At 35.9% G+C, this 18,503-nt stretch overlaps 1 protein-coding gene and 1 pseudogene across 3 annotated transcripts in view; one reads left to right on the top strand and one right to left on the bottom strand.

Moving 5' to 3' along the window:
- Nucleotides 1-18,503, top strand: part of Tti1 (Telo2 interacting protein 1) — a 142,456-nt gene that overhangs the window by 51,017 nt on the left and 72,936 nt on the right. For all 3 annotated transcript variants that reach the window (XM_089101993.1, XM_089101991.1, XM_089101992.1), the window contains 2 exons: nt 104-255; nt 14,219-14,409. In XM_089101993.1, coding sequence (XP_088958119.1) covers nt 104-255; nt 14,219-14,409 — 343 coding nt within the window. The remainder of the gene's footprint in view (nt 1-103; nt 256-14,218; nt 14,410-18,503) is intronic.
- LOC148942766 (uncharacterized) lies at nt 6,010-7,158 on the bottom strand (annotated as a pseudogene).

The raw sequence follows: 18,503 nt of genomic DNA, 5'->3' as shown, positions 1-18,503 counted from the left end.
TCCAATGGGAGAATTGGCAGTGGGGGGATGCCTAGCACTATATTTCACAACCCTGTTATATTATATTATAATCAGACTATTTTAAATACAATTTTATTTTCAGAGTGGATATCCCTCTCTGATTTGGGTCAACTTTACACAGCCCCGTATGAAAGTCGTCATTGAAAAGGTTTCAGCTTTAAAATCTTCAGAATCATTTATTGTTAAAGAGGCGCTTTTAAATGTGGCTGAAGAAGTCTTGCTTAATTGCAGAAGGTAATTTTACTAATTGATGCTTTAATACAAAAATAAGAACTTATTAATTTTTCTCATTTTTTCTTCTACGTGAAAAACTTTGTAGTTCTTATTTGTGTCGAGAGACCAAGTTCTTATTTGTGTCTTATTTGTTTTCGCTATCTGAATGAGCTAGCTCCACTTTCGAATTTACCTATATTATGGGTAGCTCTCCATCATAAAGTCCAAGAGTGTGGGAAACTCGAGATTTGGATCTTCGGTGTTTTAACGTGGGAAGATGCAAATAGAGCAACAGTGTCAATTTGCTGCAGCGTCTGGTGACTTCACTAAAAATTATAAGGTATTTTAGCGGGTTAAAGCCAAAATTTCTCTATAAGTAGTAACTAGTCAGAATTATTTTGTTTTTGAAAATTGTTTAAACTCAAAGTTCAGCTTCTGCAAAGTAGGCATAGGTTAGCTAGGGAGAAAGTTGACAGGTTAAGTAGGGTACCTGACTTCATGCTTGTTCTAGTGATAGAATTTGGGATTCTTTATCCTCCCTTATGTTTGAAAGTACCTGGAACGATAAGTTTGCAACAGTTTAGCGTAGTTATCTGTTTTAGAGAGTCAAACTAAATAAGCTAAAAATTTTTAATTTGATGCTTCATTAGTGTCCGTGAGGACAGAAATCAGAGTTCCAATATCTTTGTTTACTTGGGATTCGTTCATTTTTGACCTTTCATATTGGGATTCTATTTGACATAGTTCAGTTGATAAGGCACAAATATGCTTCTACAAAACAAGTTTTGAATTAAAAATAGGAATTCAATGCTAGGCCTCGATTAAACTAAATGGAATGTCAAATGAATGAGCTCATCCAAAATGAAAGCTTCAAATTAAGGTCTGTAATAATGCTTCATATGTATATAGGATTATCATAGGGAATTAGGTGATTTCATATGATTCATATCACATGATTTGACTTATATATTATTTCATATGAAACGATTTCATATATATTTAGGGATGGAATGCACCATCAACAGCCGCAAGTGCTCGAAGAATGGCAGGGTTTATAAAAGGGTTTTCGTTACTTTTAAATTGGTTGGGAATTCAATTATATCCGTTAAAGGCTAGAACCTTGCTGTAGCGCAATATCTCTTACTATTTAAAATTAGGGTAGAATTCAGAATTATCGTTTTATTGAGCTTTCTTTCTGCGTTCTATGAGTACTGATTTGATTGAAAAAAAAAACATAAAAAAAATAAATAAACCAATAGCTATTATCGTATTTTTGTATCTATAAATAAAAATATTTCGGTACGAATACTTAACTCTATAGCTAAGTGCTCATTAAGAAAAATGTGTAATTTTGTGTTTTTAATTTAGAAAATTGAAACTTTATCAATCGTTCTCAGAAATTTGGATGGTGTTGTTTTCATCAAAATTTTATATCTTTTTGCGCTTGCTTCTTCCCTTTTTCAAAATGATAAGTATTCATGTGATAAAAACTTCTGACGCTATGAACATAGAGAGACGTGTTTTTTTACTAAAAAATCACAATATAATTTGCTTCACCTTTAGGGAAAGTCCCAGGAAACTGTTAAATAGCAGGTGAAAGACAATATTTACATCCACTCAGTAATCTAGAGAAGAGTCAAATTAAGAAAAAGAGAAAAATCACTCATTGAAAAGAAAATAGAAACGAGAAATAAAAGTGGCCTACTCTTTTTTTTTGTGTGGAAGAATCATCTCAACGTACTTTTGAATGCAGCAGATGTGTAGCTTGGTGAACATTGCCTGGGATCATAGTTCAAGCACTCAGTAAAAAATTTCCAATAAATAAATGATGTTCGTATCGTACGACGGAGTTCCTGCATAATATCTCCAGAACCTTCTTTTTTCATAGCTATGAATTTGACTATTTATAGTACAAAAAGTGCAAAGGAAGATTCTTTTATTTATAGACAAAATGCTAATTTGGTAATCTCATGTTTAACAACACCAAAGAGTTTCTTTTGAAAAATAGATTCCGATATTGACGATTTATAATATCCTTACGAAAGATAAGTTTTTCTACTTTGTTCTGAATGTTTTGAATACTTCTAGTGGGTTATAAAGTCCCTTGCCCACAGTAAGCAACTCTAATTTTAAACCTAGTGACTTATATATATTGGTAATATGTTCATTACTATAAATGGCGTGTTACGGTCTTTGCTGTTGACATCCCTGAGCCAGGAGCCGATTTTGCTATGGCAATTAGTAACCTTGGTCATAACTTCTATTTCAAGTCCCACTCTAGTTTTTAATAAGCACTAAGCCTCCTAGTTTCCATATTTATTCTTACCGTGGAACAAGGGCTTGTCTTCACTAATCTATTTTACTATGAACTATGCTCGTTTAATTGATAAATTAAACAAAAACTTACCAAGTTTGAAGTTTGATTGTAATTCTACTCCAAAGAAGGAGCGCCAGCGTAGCTGAGAGTTCAACTGAGATAGACATTTGCAATCGCCTCGATTGACCAAAACAAACCCAGTATTTTAAAGTCATTATAATATGCGGTGGTTAAGCTCATGATTAAATACTGAGAGTTCAACGGGAAGGGAAATTGGGAGGACAGTTCAACTCTCACCTGTGCTGGTACTCCTTTTTGGGATCAGAATTACAAACAAAACTCAAAAGTGGTCAATTTTCTTTTATTTTCTAAATTATGATCAAAAAGGAGTACCTTAGCTCTACCTTTGAGTTAAACTGAGATTTTAAAGTTCAGCATGAGCTATACCAACACTAATAATGAATAATAGCCCTATTCATTAAAAGAGGCTGTTGTACAAAAATTCCAAATATATAGAAAGATATTTCAAATATAACAAAATACAGTGAATATATTCAAAAGACAGATAACTGCTGACCACTTTCAATTGGTTTATTATAAAACCTTGCAAACGTTTTGGCATTTGTCCAGCACATATATTTTATGATTTGATCTACATCAATCCCTCTTGCTTTAAGGTGGGACGCTGAGGCAGAACGTGTGCTATGAGCACTATAAACCCTGATATCTATACCTGCAAGAAATATAATTACCTTTATCCATCTAGAAATAGATGACTTGGACGCAGCAGTATGAGGCTTACGATATGTAAGAAAAAGTGCGTCGTTTCTATTTGGATATGATGTCATTCTAATATACCTAGCTAGGTGCGTCGCCGGACACAGGGACGACACTTGAAAAGGTCGAAATTTAACTATTTATTTGTGGATGCCCGGTTTTGATGTTTTTAACAATACATTGATTTGAAAATCAAAACTTCCATCGTCATTATGTACCATATTACTAAGTGATAAACTGGCCAAAAACTGAACTCTTTCACAAGCTGATAAAATCAATAAAACTGCTAATTTTTGTGTTAGTGTCTTTAATTGACGATTTTCGATATCCCAAGCTGGCAGTCTAAAGAGATCGAATACACATTTTACATCCCAAATACTTGAAATCTTGCGTAGACTAGGCCTTCTATTAAAGACACCTCTCCTAAACTTCTTGGTGATGTGATTACTGCCAAACTGAAGGCTTGGTAGAATTGCCAATAAAGCACTCCTCGCAGTATTAATAGCACTGTATCCAACACCTGAGTGAAAAAGTTCCATAAGAAATGTCAAAGTCTCTGGTAGAGTTGCCTCCAAGGCCTGGATTGTGTTTCTTCCACAAAATTCGATCCATTTTTCAATTTAAACTTTGTACGGGCGGTTATTTGAAGCCTACCACCAAGCCATGATAATATTGACTGTGGAGGGAGAATGTCCGGGGTGGTGAAGCCCTTGCTAGAGACAACGTACGCCGCTAGGTGTAACGTTTTGGAAAATGGATGGTGCAAGGTCGGTTTCTGTGGGAGAGACAAAGTAAAATTATCATTTGGTAGACATATTGGACTTCCTAATAAAAGCTTTAATAGTAAGGGATACCATACTTGTGTGGTACAATTCGAAAAGATCAAAAGACCAGTGGCCTGATCTGTTTCCACCTTCTGAAGGGTCCTCAGAAGTAAACTGAATGAGGGGAATGCATAAAAGAAATAATGCTTCCAATTCATTACAAATGCATCTACGAAAAAACATTCTGGATCTGGTTTCCAAGAAACAAATGGTTAAATCTAAAAATTTAATCTAGTCGCAAACAAATCAATATCTACTGACTGAAATACCAAAAAATTCAAAATATTAAATCTTTCAAAATCCAATTTCCATTCCTTTTCATTATCAAATTTTCGTGATGCCTTATCCACAATATTAGCAACCCCAGGCACATGTTCTGCAGATATCCATCCTTTGCCCTGCAGTACTGCCTGCCAGACCTTATTTGCGAAATAATTACAAAATTTAGATTTTGATCATCCCATTTTATTTATATAAGCTACTGTGGTTATATTGTCAGAACGCAGCCGAACATGCATGCCTTTAATATCATGGGCAAAACATTTTAAGCCCAGATAAACGGCCTTCGTTTCTAAGACATTGATATCAAATCTCTTCTCTTCTGAGGACCATTCACCTATGGCCGTTTTCATGGAATATTCATCCACGAGTGCCCAACCTAGTTTCGACGCATCACTACACAAATATTTTTAAATTGATCTATACTCAATTGCTTTAGAAGCATGATTGGCAATATCCAACCACCATTGTAGTTCCGAATTTACATCGGATGTTAAAATTATCCTTGCCGCAAAATTACCCTTCGCGTACCTTAATGCTTTAGTTTTCAACGATTCCGCTTTTCGGTAATATAAGGGCCCTAAGTCTACTGCTCGAAATGCTGAAACAAGAACGCCAGGAGTTTCAGCCAATTCTTGAATCGTAGTCATTTATTGACTAAGAATATTATAAACCAAATTCATAACTTTTTTAACTTTTCTTTCCGGCAAGAAAATACGCATTGATCGTGAATCTAACAAAAAGCCCAGAAATTCTATTTGTTGGCTTATAATGAGAACTGACTTTCCCGGGTGGATCACAAACCCCAGTTCTGACAGTAATTTCGCTGTTTCATAGACATTATTTTGACACTCTAAATATGACCTTCCCAGAAGGAGAGAATCGTCTAAATACGTAACTGACAAATACCCTTTTCTTCAAGGTAGGGAGATAACAGGTTTCATAAGTTTTGTAAAAACCATCTGGGCCTATCATAAGCCATTTGGCATTGAAGTAAACGCATAACAAAGGTCAACTTGAAAACAAAGCCACATTTGATCTTCAAAATCAACAGGGCATGAATAATAAAAATCGACTAAGTCAATAGAGGCCATATAACAATTTTTTGCCATCAAAAAAACCGCAGAATGAACACTTTCCATTTTAAAATGGTAATATTTAAGGTTTTCATTTAAATTTTTAAGGTTAAGAATAAACCGGGTAGACCCATCTTTCTTTGGGACTGTAAAAACGGGAGAAATACAACGTATTTCGTTTATTCTGAAGTCGGGTACTTTAACAATAACACCTTTATGCAATAAAATATCAACTTCTTTTCTTATAGCCTCTATTTCTTCAAACGTAATACTTTTGTTTTTGTTTTCAAAGCTTTTAGTGGTGTTTTCTCAAATTCAATCTTATAGCCCGAGGCCGCAATATTCAAAATATTCAAATCACTGGTTATTGACTAACATTTTGAGATGTACTTACTAATTCTCCCAGCTTTAAAGTTATCAGCCAAATGTTGTGACTGCCTATTGAAATTAACAACAAAATCATAAAAATCAAGGTCGGGGTATGATAAATAGTACATACCAGCTATTTGCGATCCCTTTTCTGGAGATTCTTGAATTTCTGGAATTTGGACCTCTCTTGACGGTCCTGGCCCTGCTTTCTGCGAGAATTTGGACGGGGGGCCTTGTTCTGCCATCGGCGATAACGGTAGGCCCCCCTTGCACGTTTTTTGGTTTTCCAAAAGATTTTTTCAAATCCGCCACGGATTTAGCTTTAGACGTTGTTTTGGCAATATCTTTGCCAAAAAGATACTCCGTGACTTTGACTTCAGGGGCACATAAAGCTGATGCTACAGTGGGATCTGGGCTCAATTCGAATTTCATCGCATGACGTCTTTTTAAACTTAGATCATAATTGGTGGGGCCAAGCATGTGAACTGCATCTGTAAGGTTTTTGACAACTTTTTCTTTAATATGCTCATTTTCTATCTCAAGAATCGCATTTGCTGCCTCTAAAACACAAAATGTTGAGTGAGCAATTGTCCGCTGCACTTGAAGGGCCTTAGCATCCCTCTGTTTAGCCTGTGATGAGAGAATAGCCCAAATTTCACTATTCGCCTTTGGAGGAACAATTTTTTCGGTATTCGCTGGCCTAAGGTGGTGCTCAAATAACTCTTTTAGCTTCACTATTTCCAAAAGCTCAGAAAAAGCTCTATTTGCAACTTTGGCAAGTTTCTTATGAATCTTGGGACCCTCTTTGGTACCCGAACGTTCTTCAGAAATCTTTTTGAATAGAGCGTCATTTGACGTGTCTTCTTTTAATCTTTTACCTTTGTGTTTTTCGGAGAAGCCTTCCGCTTTGTGTCATGGATTTTTGTGGGGCTCCGAGAGCAAGATTTTTCGTTCCTAGAACTAATTTCAGGGCTCCGAGAGCCATACCGAGCACGAGTTTGAAACTCTGGGCTCCGAGAGCCATTTTTTTGATCGCTATCACTCTCACTTGAGAGTATTCTGCGACGCGAATGAGCTTTATATTGCCTGCCACGCCTCACACGATCATAATCTTCATCGACTAAATTGTCCAACAATCCAATCACTAACTCACTATCACTCATTATTTAATTTGGTCTGAATCAAAGCGAATGCTAACGTCAACTGGGTTTGTTTTGGTCAATCGAGGCGATTGCGAAGGTCTATCTCAGTTGAACTCGAAGGCGGAGCTAAGGCGCTCCTTTTGGAGTAGAATTGATAAATTAAACAAAAACTTACCAAGTTTGAAGTTTGATTGTAATTCTACTCCAAAGAAGGAGCGCCAGTCTAGCTGAGAGTTCAACTGAGATAGACCTTCGCAATCGCCTCGATTGACCAAAACAAACCCAGTATTTTAAAGTCTTTATAATATGCGGTGGTTAAGCTCATGATGAAACGCTGAGAGTTCAACGGGAAGGGAAATTGGGAGGGCAGTTGAAATCTCAGCAACCCAGGCGCGCCATAATTGGAGTATAAATAAAAAAAAAAATCAAAAATGGTAAGTTTTATTTTAATTTATAAATTCTACTCCAAAAGGAGCGCCTTAGCTCCGCCTTCGAGTTCAACTGAGATTTTAAAGTTCAGCATGAGCTATACCAACACTAATGATGAATAATAACCGTATTCATAAGAAGAGGCTGCTGTACAAATATTCATTTACAGTAAGATATTTCTAATATAACAAAATACACTGAGTATATTCAAAAGAAAGATAACTGTTGTCCACTTTCAATTTGTTCATTATAATACCTTGCAAACGTTTTGACATTTGTCCAGCCTACATATTTTATGATTTGATCTACATCAATTCCTCTTGCTTTAAGGTGGGACGTTGAGGCAGACCGTGTGCTATGGGCACCATAAACACTGATATCTATACCTGCAAGAAATAAAACTTCTTTCATCCATCTAGAAATAGATGACTTGGACGCAGCAGTATGAGGCTTACGATATGTAAGAAAAAGTGCGTCGTTTCTATTTGGATATGATGTCATTCTAATATACCTAGCAAGGTGCGTCGCCGGACCCAGGAACGACTCTTGAAAAGGTAGAAATTTAACTACTGATTTGTGGTTGCCCGGTTTCGATGTTTTTAACAATACATTGATTTGAAGATCAAAACTTCCATCGTCATTATGTACCATATTACTAAGTGATAAACTGGCCAAAAACTGAACTCTTTCACAAGCTGATAAAATCAATAAAACTGCTAATTTTTGTGTTAGTCTATTAAAAGTTATCACTGTCTATTAAAAGGATTTTATCCCTATTTGAACTTTTATTTATCGTCATGGAAAGGCAGTGTGGTCTCCGAAATTATTTAATTGAAGATTTTCGATATCCCAAGCTGGCAGTCTAAAGAGATCGAATACACATTTTACATCCCAAATACTTGAAATCTTGGGTAGACTAGGCCTTCTATTAAAGACACCTCTCATAAACTTCTTGGTGATGTGATTACTGCCTAACTGAAGGCTTGATAGAATTGCCGATAAAGCACTCCTCGCAGTATTAATAGCACTGCATCCAACACCTGAGTGAAAAAGTTCCGTAAGAAATGTCAAAGTCTCCGGTAGAGTTGCCTCCACGGCCTGGATTGTGTTTCTTCCACAAAAGTCGATCCATTTTTCAATGTAAACTTTGTACTGGCGCTTAGTTGAATACCACCACCCAGCCATGATAATATCGACCGTGGAGGGAGAATATCCTTGGTGGTGAAGCCCTTGCCGGAGACGACGCAAGCCGCTAGGTGTAACGTCTTGGACAATGGATGGTGCAAGGTCGGTTTCTGTGGGAGAGACAAAGTAAAATTATCATTTGGTAGAAATATTGGACTTCCTATTAAAAGCTTTAATAGTAAGGGATACCATACTTGTGTGGTCCAATTTGGAAAGATCAAAATACCAGTGGCCTGATCTGTTTCCACCTTCTGAAGGGTCCTCAGAAGTAAACTGAATGGGGGGAATGCATAAAAGAAATAATGCTTCCAATTCATTGCAAATGCATCTACGAAAAAACATTCTGGATCTGGTTTCCAAGAAACAAATGGTTTAATCTGAAAATTTAATGTAGTCGCAAACAAATCAATATCTATTGACTGACATACCAAAAAATTCAAAATAGTAAATATTTCAGAATCCAATTTCCATTCCTTTTCATTATCAAATTTTCGTGATGCCTTATCCGCAATATTAGCAACCCCAGGCACATGTTCTGCAGATATCCATCCTTTGCCCTGCAGTACTACCTGCCAGACCTTATTTGCGAAATAATTACAAAATTTAGATTTTGATCCTCCCATTTTATTTATATAAGCTACTGTGGTTATATTGTCAGAACGCAGCCGAACATGCATGCCTTTAATATTATGGGCAAAACATTTTAATCCCAGATAAACGGCCTTCGTTTCTAAGACATTGATATCAAATCTCTTCTTTTCTGAGGACCATTCACCTGTGGCCATTTTCATGGAATATTCATCCACGACTGCCCAACCAAGTTTCGACGCATCACTACACAAATATTTGTCAATTGATATAGATTCAATTGCATTAGAAGCATGAGGGGCAATATCCAACCACTATTGTAATTCAAAATTTACATCAGACATTAAGGTTACCCTTGCCGCAAAATCACCCTTTGCGTACCTTAATGCTTGAGTTTTCAACGATTCCGCTTTTCGGTAATATAAAGGCCCTAATTCTACTGCTGGAAATGTTGAAACAAGAACGCCAAGAGTTTCAGCCAATTCTTGAATCGTAGTCAATTTTTGACTAAGAGTTTTTGAAACCAAATGCATAACCTTTTTAATGTTTCTTTCCGGCAGGAAAATACGCATTGATCGCGAATCTAACAAAAAGCCCAGAAATTCTATTTGTTGGCTTGGAATACGAACTGACTTTCCCGGGTGGATCAGAAACCCCAGCTCTGACAGTAGTTTCACTGCTTCATAGACATTATTTTGAGATTGTAAATAGCACCTTCCCAAAAGGAGAAAGTTATCTTAATACGTAACTGACAAAGTCTCTCTTCTCCGAAGGAGTGAGGTACCAGTTTTCTTGTGTTTTTTGAGAACAAAATGGACAAAGCACAATCCATTTTGATTATAATTAAAGGCATAAAACTTTTTAGCTTTGAAACAAAGCCACATGTAATTATCAAAATAAAACGGACCTTAATAATCAAAATCGACTAGGTCAATAGAGGCCATATAACAATTTTTTGTCATCAAAAGAACCACAGAATGAACACTTTCCATTTTAAAATGGTAATATTTAAGGTTTTTATTTAAATTTGTAAGGTTAAGAATAAACAGGGTAGACCCATCTTTCTTTGGGACTGTAAAAACAGGAGAAATACAACGTATTTCCTTTATTCTGAAGTCGGGTACTTTAACAATAGCACCTTTATGCAATAAAATATCAACTTCTTTTCTTATAGCCTCTATTTCTTCAAACGTAAAACTTTTGTTTTTTGTTTTCGAAGCTTTTAGTGGTGTTTTCTCAAATTCAATCTTATAGCCTGAGGCCACAATATTCAAAATATTCAAATCACTGGTTATTGACTGCCATTTTGAGATGTACTTACTAATTCTCCTAGCTTTAAAGTTATCAGCAAAACGTTGTGACTGTCTATTGAAATTAACAACAAAATCATAAAAATCAAGGTCGGGGTATGATAAATAGTACATACCAGCTATTTGCGATCCCTTTTCTGGAAATTCTGGAATTTCTGGAAGTTGGACCTCTCTTGACGGTCCTGGCCCTGCTTTCTGCAATAATTTGGACGGGGGGCCTCGTTCTGCCATCGGCGATAACGGTAGGCCCCCCTTGCACGTTTTTTGGTTTTCCAAAAGATTTTTTCAAATCCGCCACGGATTTAGCTTTAGACGTTGTTTTGGCAATATCTTTGCCAAAAAAAAACCCGTGACTTTGTCTTCAGGAGCACATAAAGCTGATGCTACAGTGGGATCTGGGCTCAATTTGAATTTCATCGCATGACGTCTTTTTAGACTTAGATCGTAATTGGTGAGGCCAAGCATATTAACTGCATTTCTACCGTTGTTGACAACCTTTTCTTTGATATGTTCATTTTCAAGCTCAAGAATCGCATTTGCTGCCTCTAAAACACAAAATATTGAGTGAACAATTGTCCGCTGCACTTGAAGGGCCTTAGCATCCCTCTGTTTAGCCTGTGATGAGAGAATAGCCCAAATTTCACTATTCACATTTGGAGGAACGATTTTTTCGGTATTCGCGGACTTAAGGTGGTGCTCAAATAACTCTTTTAGCTTCACTATTTCCAAAAGCTCAGAAAAAGCTCTATTTGCAACTTTGGCAAGTTTCTCATGAATCTTAGGACCCTCTGTGGTACCAGAACGTTCTTCAGAAGTCTTTTTGAATAGAGCGTCATTTGACGTGTTTTCTTTTAATCTTTTACCTTTGTGTTTTTCCGGAGAAGCCTTCCACTTTGTGTCATGGATTTTTGTGGGGCTCCGAGAGCAAGATTTTTCGTTCCTAGAACTAATTTCAGGGCTCCGAGAGCTACACCGAGCACGAGTTTGAAACTCTGGGCTCCGAGAGCCATTTTTTTGATCGCTATCACTCTCAATTGAGAGTATTCTGCGACGCGAATGAGCTTTATATTGCCTGCCACACCTTACACGATCATAATCTTCATCGACTAAATTGTCCAACAATCCAATCACTAACTCACTATCACTCATTATTTAATTTGGTGAATCAAAGCGAATGCTAACGTCAACTGGGTTTGTTTTGGTCAATCGAGGCGATTGTGAAGGTCTATCTCAGTTGAACTCGAAGGCGGAGTTAAGGCGCTCCTTTTGGAGTAGAATTATCATCAAAAGAGATTATGACGTTGGTTTTATTCTTACTCAGTGGTTTATGCTGATTAATTTCTTTCAGCAGTATCTTTTTCTTAAATAAATCTGATTCATTCATTTGCCACTTGTATAAATTATTTACTAATTCAGTGATGCTTAACCAGTATTTAATGGCAGAGCCATGAACCGTGAAAGGTTCCAAAGCGTGCCGGGAAATTTGAACAGTAGTAATGAAACAAATCCTTACGAGTTTTGTTCAAATGCTAATGTCTATGGCTGTATAGCAGCATAAGATTAGGAGACTATGGCTATACGTCGTCTATAGCCTGCTATTTTGTTTATTGTTTTTGTTGCTACATATATATTTATGTTGTTCTAGATTTGCCTAAGTGAACTGTTCATCGCTCTATATTTACTGATATTAACTATAAAAGTGTTTAGTCATTGTAGATTATTCAAATAAATACTTCGGAACATGAAAAAAGAAATAGAAGAAAAAAGTTATTCCTTGTGCGTTAAAGATTTAAGACTTACCCAAAGTTACGTCAAGCTACGACTTACCTCAAGTTGCGTCGTAAATATTACGACTTAGTTCAGATAATAATGCTGCAAAAACGTTAAGGCTTCGGTCGCCTTTTGACTTATGACATGGCTGATTATAACCTATCTGTGACCGCAGTTCGTATAAGTTTCGCAATTAATATTGAAGGCAAATTTTAAAGTAAATTCAACTTAAGTTTTTAGATGAACTAAAATTATAATGAAGCTTCTAAAAAAAGCATTTTGGAACTAAACCTGTTTACCTGTTTTTGGAAGGAAAATATCCAGCAAAGTAATGGGCAAAAGTATTGTTGTAATATAAGTTGTAAAGAAGGGCTAGATTCCTGTCAAGATTTATTGGCTGATAGTAGAAAAGCTAATCGAAAGTTTTCCGGGCTCATTCTGAGAAAAATGCTTTAATCGAATCCTTCCTAATTGGAATTAATTGAATTGAATTTTTTGAATTCAATTAAACATTATTAAAAAAATATACAGAATTTAATCATTTGACAAGTAGCCGTCCAAGAAGAAACAAAGCTCTGAGGACGAACGACTACAACAATCAATATCAATAAGTTCAAGTAAATGACTCAGAAAAATTTATATATATGATAATAACAAGTAAAATAAATACCAAAAATCAATTCCTCTCGTAAAAAAATAAAGAAAAAAATAAATTTAGATAAATAAAATGAACATAGACCACATAAACATTGGCTCCTCGTCCTTCCCTCTCAATAAATTAATATAAATTAATAAATTTATAAATATAAGTCACTAATCTTTTCTTAAATTGCTGTAGATGTTCAACCGCCTTAATACTCGTCGGAAGCACATTCCAAACACTCGGTCCCAAATAGCGAATCACAAATCCTGCCCGAGTACTCTGCCTATGCTCAATCCCAAGGTTATCCACATTTCTAGTACTATATTCATGTAAGCAACTATTACTCTTTTAAAATGAGAAAAAATATCTGGGCATATATCATTCCGACATTGAGATACAAAAATTGCAGCCTGGTAATCCCTTTGCTGTCCAACATTCTTCATTCTTAACTTTCTATAGCACGTCTCTGTATCATTAAAAACTTTCACATATTCTCTAATTATTCTCGCCACTTTATTTTGTAAAATTTGGATACGTTTATAATTAGGGTGGAAATTACTAGCCCATAAAACACAGCCATATAAAATATAAGGACGAACTATTGCACGATATAAAAGAAGCAACATTTTTTTCGGGAGAAAATTTTTCAAACGACAAATAACTCATACTCCTTTAGCCACTTTAGTAGCAACTAAATCGCTGTGCCGTTTCTAAAATAACTTACAATCAACATAAAAGCCAAGGTATCACACACAAATTTACCTGAACCAATGGCTCTTCATTCAATAAAATTTTCCACCATGATCAATTGGTGTTCCCACTGTACTATACACCGTAAAATTAGTTTTGCTCACATTTATTGATAAATGGCTAAGACTATTGAATGTAAAAAGCTGAGCCATTACATTATTAACCTTTTCTACTGAAGATTAAACACAACGACTAGAAAAAGTAAGAGCAGTATCATATGCAAACGAAGTAAGGCATGCACCCAGCAGGTAGAACCTCATCATATCCACATAAATACGATAAATCAGTGGACCTAAAACAGAAGCCTGTGGAACACCACTTTTGATAAAATATTGACCAGAAAGAACATCATTTAATATAACTCTAACGGATCTTCCAGTTAAAAAAGGTACAAACCACTTCAGATTTAAATTTCTGCAGCCCAAACATTCTAATCTACATAATAAAATATTAAAATCTACTGTACCAAATGTCATTCTAAAATAAAAATGAAATAAAGAATTTCTAATGTTTGCCATGTTCTAGGAGTCTCCATAGCTCCATCTTTCATCTGCTGGATGTTTGTGTAACATTCCTCTCTGATGATCTACTCGGAAAAAGTGCAGAAAACCTTATTGCAAAGTTAAGGCAGTCCTTAGATTTCCAAGTCATTGATATTACCTACGAGAGATTATATTTCGTCTGCTTGGACGCTTTAAGGACAATCCGACTTGGAAGTAAGTATAAAGGCTTATATGATGAAATCTGATATTTATTAACACTGAAAACCTTTATGGGCCATAGTTAATGCAAAAATACAACAACATAAAAATTCTAAACAAAGACACACCTTAAATTCAAATAACTTTATAAATAGATTACAGAAAAAGGTTCCTATGAGCTATATCTATATGGTACGGCATTTAATCAATATACTTATGATCAGTATGGCTGAAATCCTACATGAACAATAGAGAATAATTGTATTGGCACGTTAAAAATGCGTATAAGCAAAACTAACCAATGGAGGGAGGGAGGTTCCAATTAAAACCTGTATATCTTCAATTCATTCATATTTTCTTTTCCTTAAAGCGTCGTAAAAAGAGACTATGGAAGACTTGCCTGTGGTGCAACATTTTCAGAGGTACCGGAAAATTAAAACACTAATGCTGTGTAAAAGAACCTTTACTACATCCAATATGAATTGGGAAAAAATTCTTGGGTGATTAAACTTTAAGTATAGTAGATCATTTCTTCGTTTGGTTACACTAGTTTTAGTTGCAGCTCTGAGAGCCTTGCCCGCATTGTTCCAAGTTGTTTTTCCATCTTTGGTTTGATTTGCTTTTAATAAGTATTAAAGAAATGAAAAACATAATACAGCGAAAAAAACGAGACAACTCATACCCAGTTAAAAAAAAACAAAAAAACTGGTGACAAGCTTGCTACTTGTTCCTGTAAAAAAGATCGAGCAACTCTAGAGAATCTTTATCTTTTTTCACTTAAATAACAAGAGAAAGAAATACAAATATTCACGCCGATACCTTTGCTTAGCCGTTATCAGCTGTGGAAATAGAATACAAAGGTAATTAAAAGATAAAATAACAATATAAAGATATAATTCTTAACAACAAAAACTAAATTAGAAGAGGTCCTTTCTGAAGCAGCGGTGAAAGGGAAGCTGACTAAAAAACTCGATGTTGAACCAAAATGCTAGGAAATTAAACTTTCAATTGGAAATTCATTTACGATAGATTCCCAATTGAGATTCTCAAAAAGTTTAGTCTTCCCTTCAGCATCAACGTTGAATCGCCTTTCAACGTTGATTGAGAAAGGCCCTCTTTTTTCTGTTGTTAAAATTCGTCTTTTTTATTATCCTGTTGACTTCTATCTGCACCTATTCTTCCTTCTGCATCGGGGATGGCTAAATGGAGGTCTAGGCTGAAATTATTACATTTGTTTCTCTTTTATCACTGGCTAGGATTTACCTCTTTATTCTTCATTGTCGTACGTTGTCTCGTTTTGTTAATTTTATTCAATTTGGTCTTCACGATTCCATTGTGAATGGACAGATGCAGATAAGAGTTACCTGGCTCATTAAAAGTCAACATTTTTTCTTATAAACCCATTTGTTGCAACAATTGCCTATAATATACTAATGGCATCAAGGAAAATTATGGAATGTCGTACCGAGTCACATTCACCTTTCCTTAACTATAAGTTAAGGAAAGTTACCAAAATTGTTGCCTTCTCTTCTGTTTCTTTGGTTTGGTTGTTGTTGTCGTTTAAGCTCCCAAGTTATGCTGCTTTACTGAATTACCAGTCATAAGCTTTGTTTTTTTGGATCTTACTAATACCTCATATTTGTTCCCTCCCTCAGCTTATTTATATTATTGGAAATTTTCCGTAATATCCGGCCAATCAGTAATCTCAAAACAATTACTAAGACGCTGTACAGCAGATAGCAGTTACTCGGGAGTGCTTTTACAATCCGGAATACATTCAGTTGGTTTTTGTGTTCTCACAAGAGTGTACACTTTTTTTTATGCCTGAAGTCTAAAAACAAGCGATTATAATTAATTGTAGAGATTGCATAAAGTCAGAAAGTTTCATTGAAAGCTGATAAATTGCATGCGTGGTTTTAAGAATACCTGTTTTGTCTCACGTCGAAGCTTCCAGTTTTTTTTTTTGCGGAGAAGGAGGCTAGGGAACTTTGAATCATATGTTTTGGGAAAGGGGACAAACTATTCTTCGGTCCTCCAACAGAGTGTGCGTCACAGTTATTCTTCTTCTGTATGCATGTTGTTAGACAGACTCTTTGACTAGTTAGTGTTATTAAATGGATTGCACTGAACTGACTATTTAAAAGTATCAGTATAATGAGCTAAATTAATGAAACGGATTGCAACCTATATTTTTGTAATGTTGTAAGTCTTCTTCTACTACTACTACTGCTACTACTACTACTACTAATACTACTACTACTACTACTACTACTACTACTACTAACAACTCACCGCAGCACCAAGCCTCCTGAGGCCAACACAGCTAAGCACGCTCCTCCTCCATCCCAATCTATTTAAAAAATCCCTATTTAAACTCTCCCAGGAAGTTTCCATTTCCTTTAAATCTTTCTTTATAGCATCATCCCACCCCAACCGCGGACGACCTATTTTCCGTTTAGCCCTAGACGGTTGGCCGAAATCTTCGGCAATCTCTCATCCTTCGTCCGTAGAACGTGCCCTAGCCATCTCAACCTTTCTCTCATTATAGCCCTAGAAAGCGGGATTTTGTCATAGTGAAGCTTCACTGACTGACGGGACAGATTAATAAATATAGATATATGGGAAAACATAAATAAGTAAATTTGAAATTTAGGCACTTGTATCTGAAGATTTTAAGTGGTATGCCAAATTTCGATTGTGATTCATGGAACCTGTTTTTGTTTGTCTAAGAAAGACAAAACTTGTTGTTACATAGGCTACAGCATTACTGTTTGGATAGAGCAGACCAGCTAGTAACGAAAAGGAGTGATCCCCTTTGTCTCTGGAGTCAATAGGTTAGGAGGCGGTAGGGTTTGGTTGGTTTTGATAATTACTTAAAAAATCTTTTATGGGTGTCACTGTTACACACAGAAAAAAAAAAAAATAAGAGAATGGCTCCAAGCACAAAATTCAAAGGAAGCAGCGTTAAAACCAGGTTTTCTCGCACTATTTTGACCTTATTTACATTTCTCAAACTATAAGACTACCTCCTAGTGCCCTTTTTTATTTGAATGTATTTCTGGTAATAGCCTATATATTTTTCTACTATCTTCTTTTCTTTTTTGAAGTTTCAGTTTGAATAAGAATGGGAAAGTGCAAGTTCAAGGAGACTTGATTAGAAGAGAAAGATGTTAGGGGACAACAAATGAAAGAGTGGTGTAGAGCTGTTCAGGGAGATCTGTTCTCTTTCCACTGTCCTATCTGCAATATATCGCTTGTCTGCCATAAGGGCTCCTATGCTTTACTGCAGCACGCCAGAACTACTAAACATTAGAAGAATGTTACCATAAACCTAACGCCAAGTCAGCTTTGTCTCTCAGCAGCATCTTCCTTGGAGAGCGGCAAACCGGCAAAACTGCCCATGCACTTAGGTTCTTATCTATTGTGGGATGAAAAAATAGTTGTAGAAATTACATTAGCTCTGAAGATGATTGAGTCTGAGTATTCTGGGGAATCTGCAGACAGAATAGTAGATTTATTTGGAAAAATGTTCAGAGATACAGCAGTCAAAAACTTCTCCTTTGGGCGAACTAAGTTTGCTTATTTTTTAATCGAAGCTCTTGGACCATATTTTCAAAAGGCGACCCTTGATAAAGTCGGCATCAGTTATTATGTTGTCAAGTTTGAGGAAGCTACAAACTCAGAAAGTAAGAAAGAGCTTCAAATGAGGACCCAATCTGGTCTGAAAAGATTAAATGAGTGGTAGAAAGACATCTGAAAACTGCATTTATTGGACGTGCCACAGCTGCAGTCAGTAATAGTAAGAACAATTTATGAGAGTGGTTTATCCATTTCTAAACTACTATCGTTAATTTGTGACAGTCTGAACGTGAGCTAAAACATTCTGACTGATTGACAGTGAAAAAAAGGAATTGACAGGTAGTGAAGGTCTCCTTGATACTGGTGGTACCTGCAAGATCCATTTGGTACCCAACGCTTTTCTGAAGGGTTTGCAGGAAATCGGGGAGAATTGTTCTGATTTGATCTTCAAAGGGTAGTACTTTTTTAGCGGCTGGCCAGCTAGACAAGAAGACTATGGGAAGATACAAAAGAAGACTGGCGTTCCAAAG

The sequence above is a fragment of the Artemia sp. Qi Xiang Cuo genome, chromosome 16, assembly GCF_049724085.1.
Source record: "Artemia sp. Qi Xiang Cuo chromosome 16, ASM4972408v1, whole genome shotgun sequence".
NCBI classification, from domain to species: domain Eukaryota; kingdom Metazoa; phylum Arthropoda; class Branchiopoda; order Anostraca; family Artemiidae; genus Artemia; species Artemia sp. Qi Xiang Cuo.
Note: the sequence above shows the minus strand (reverse complement) of the source record. Positions and strands in the feature narration are given on the sequence as shown.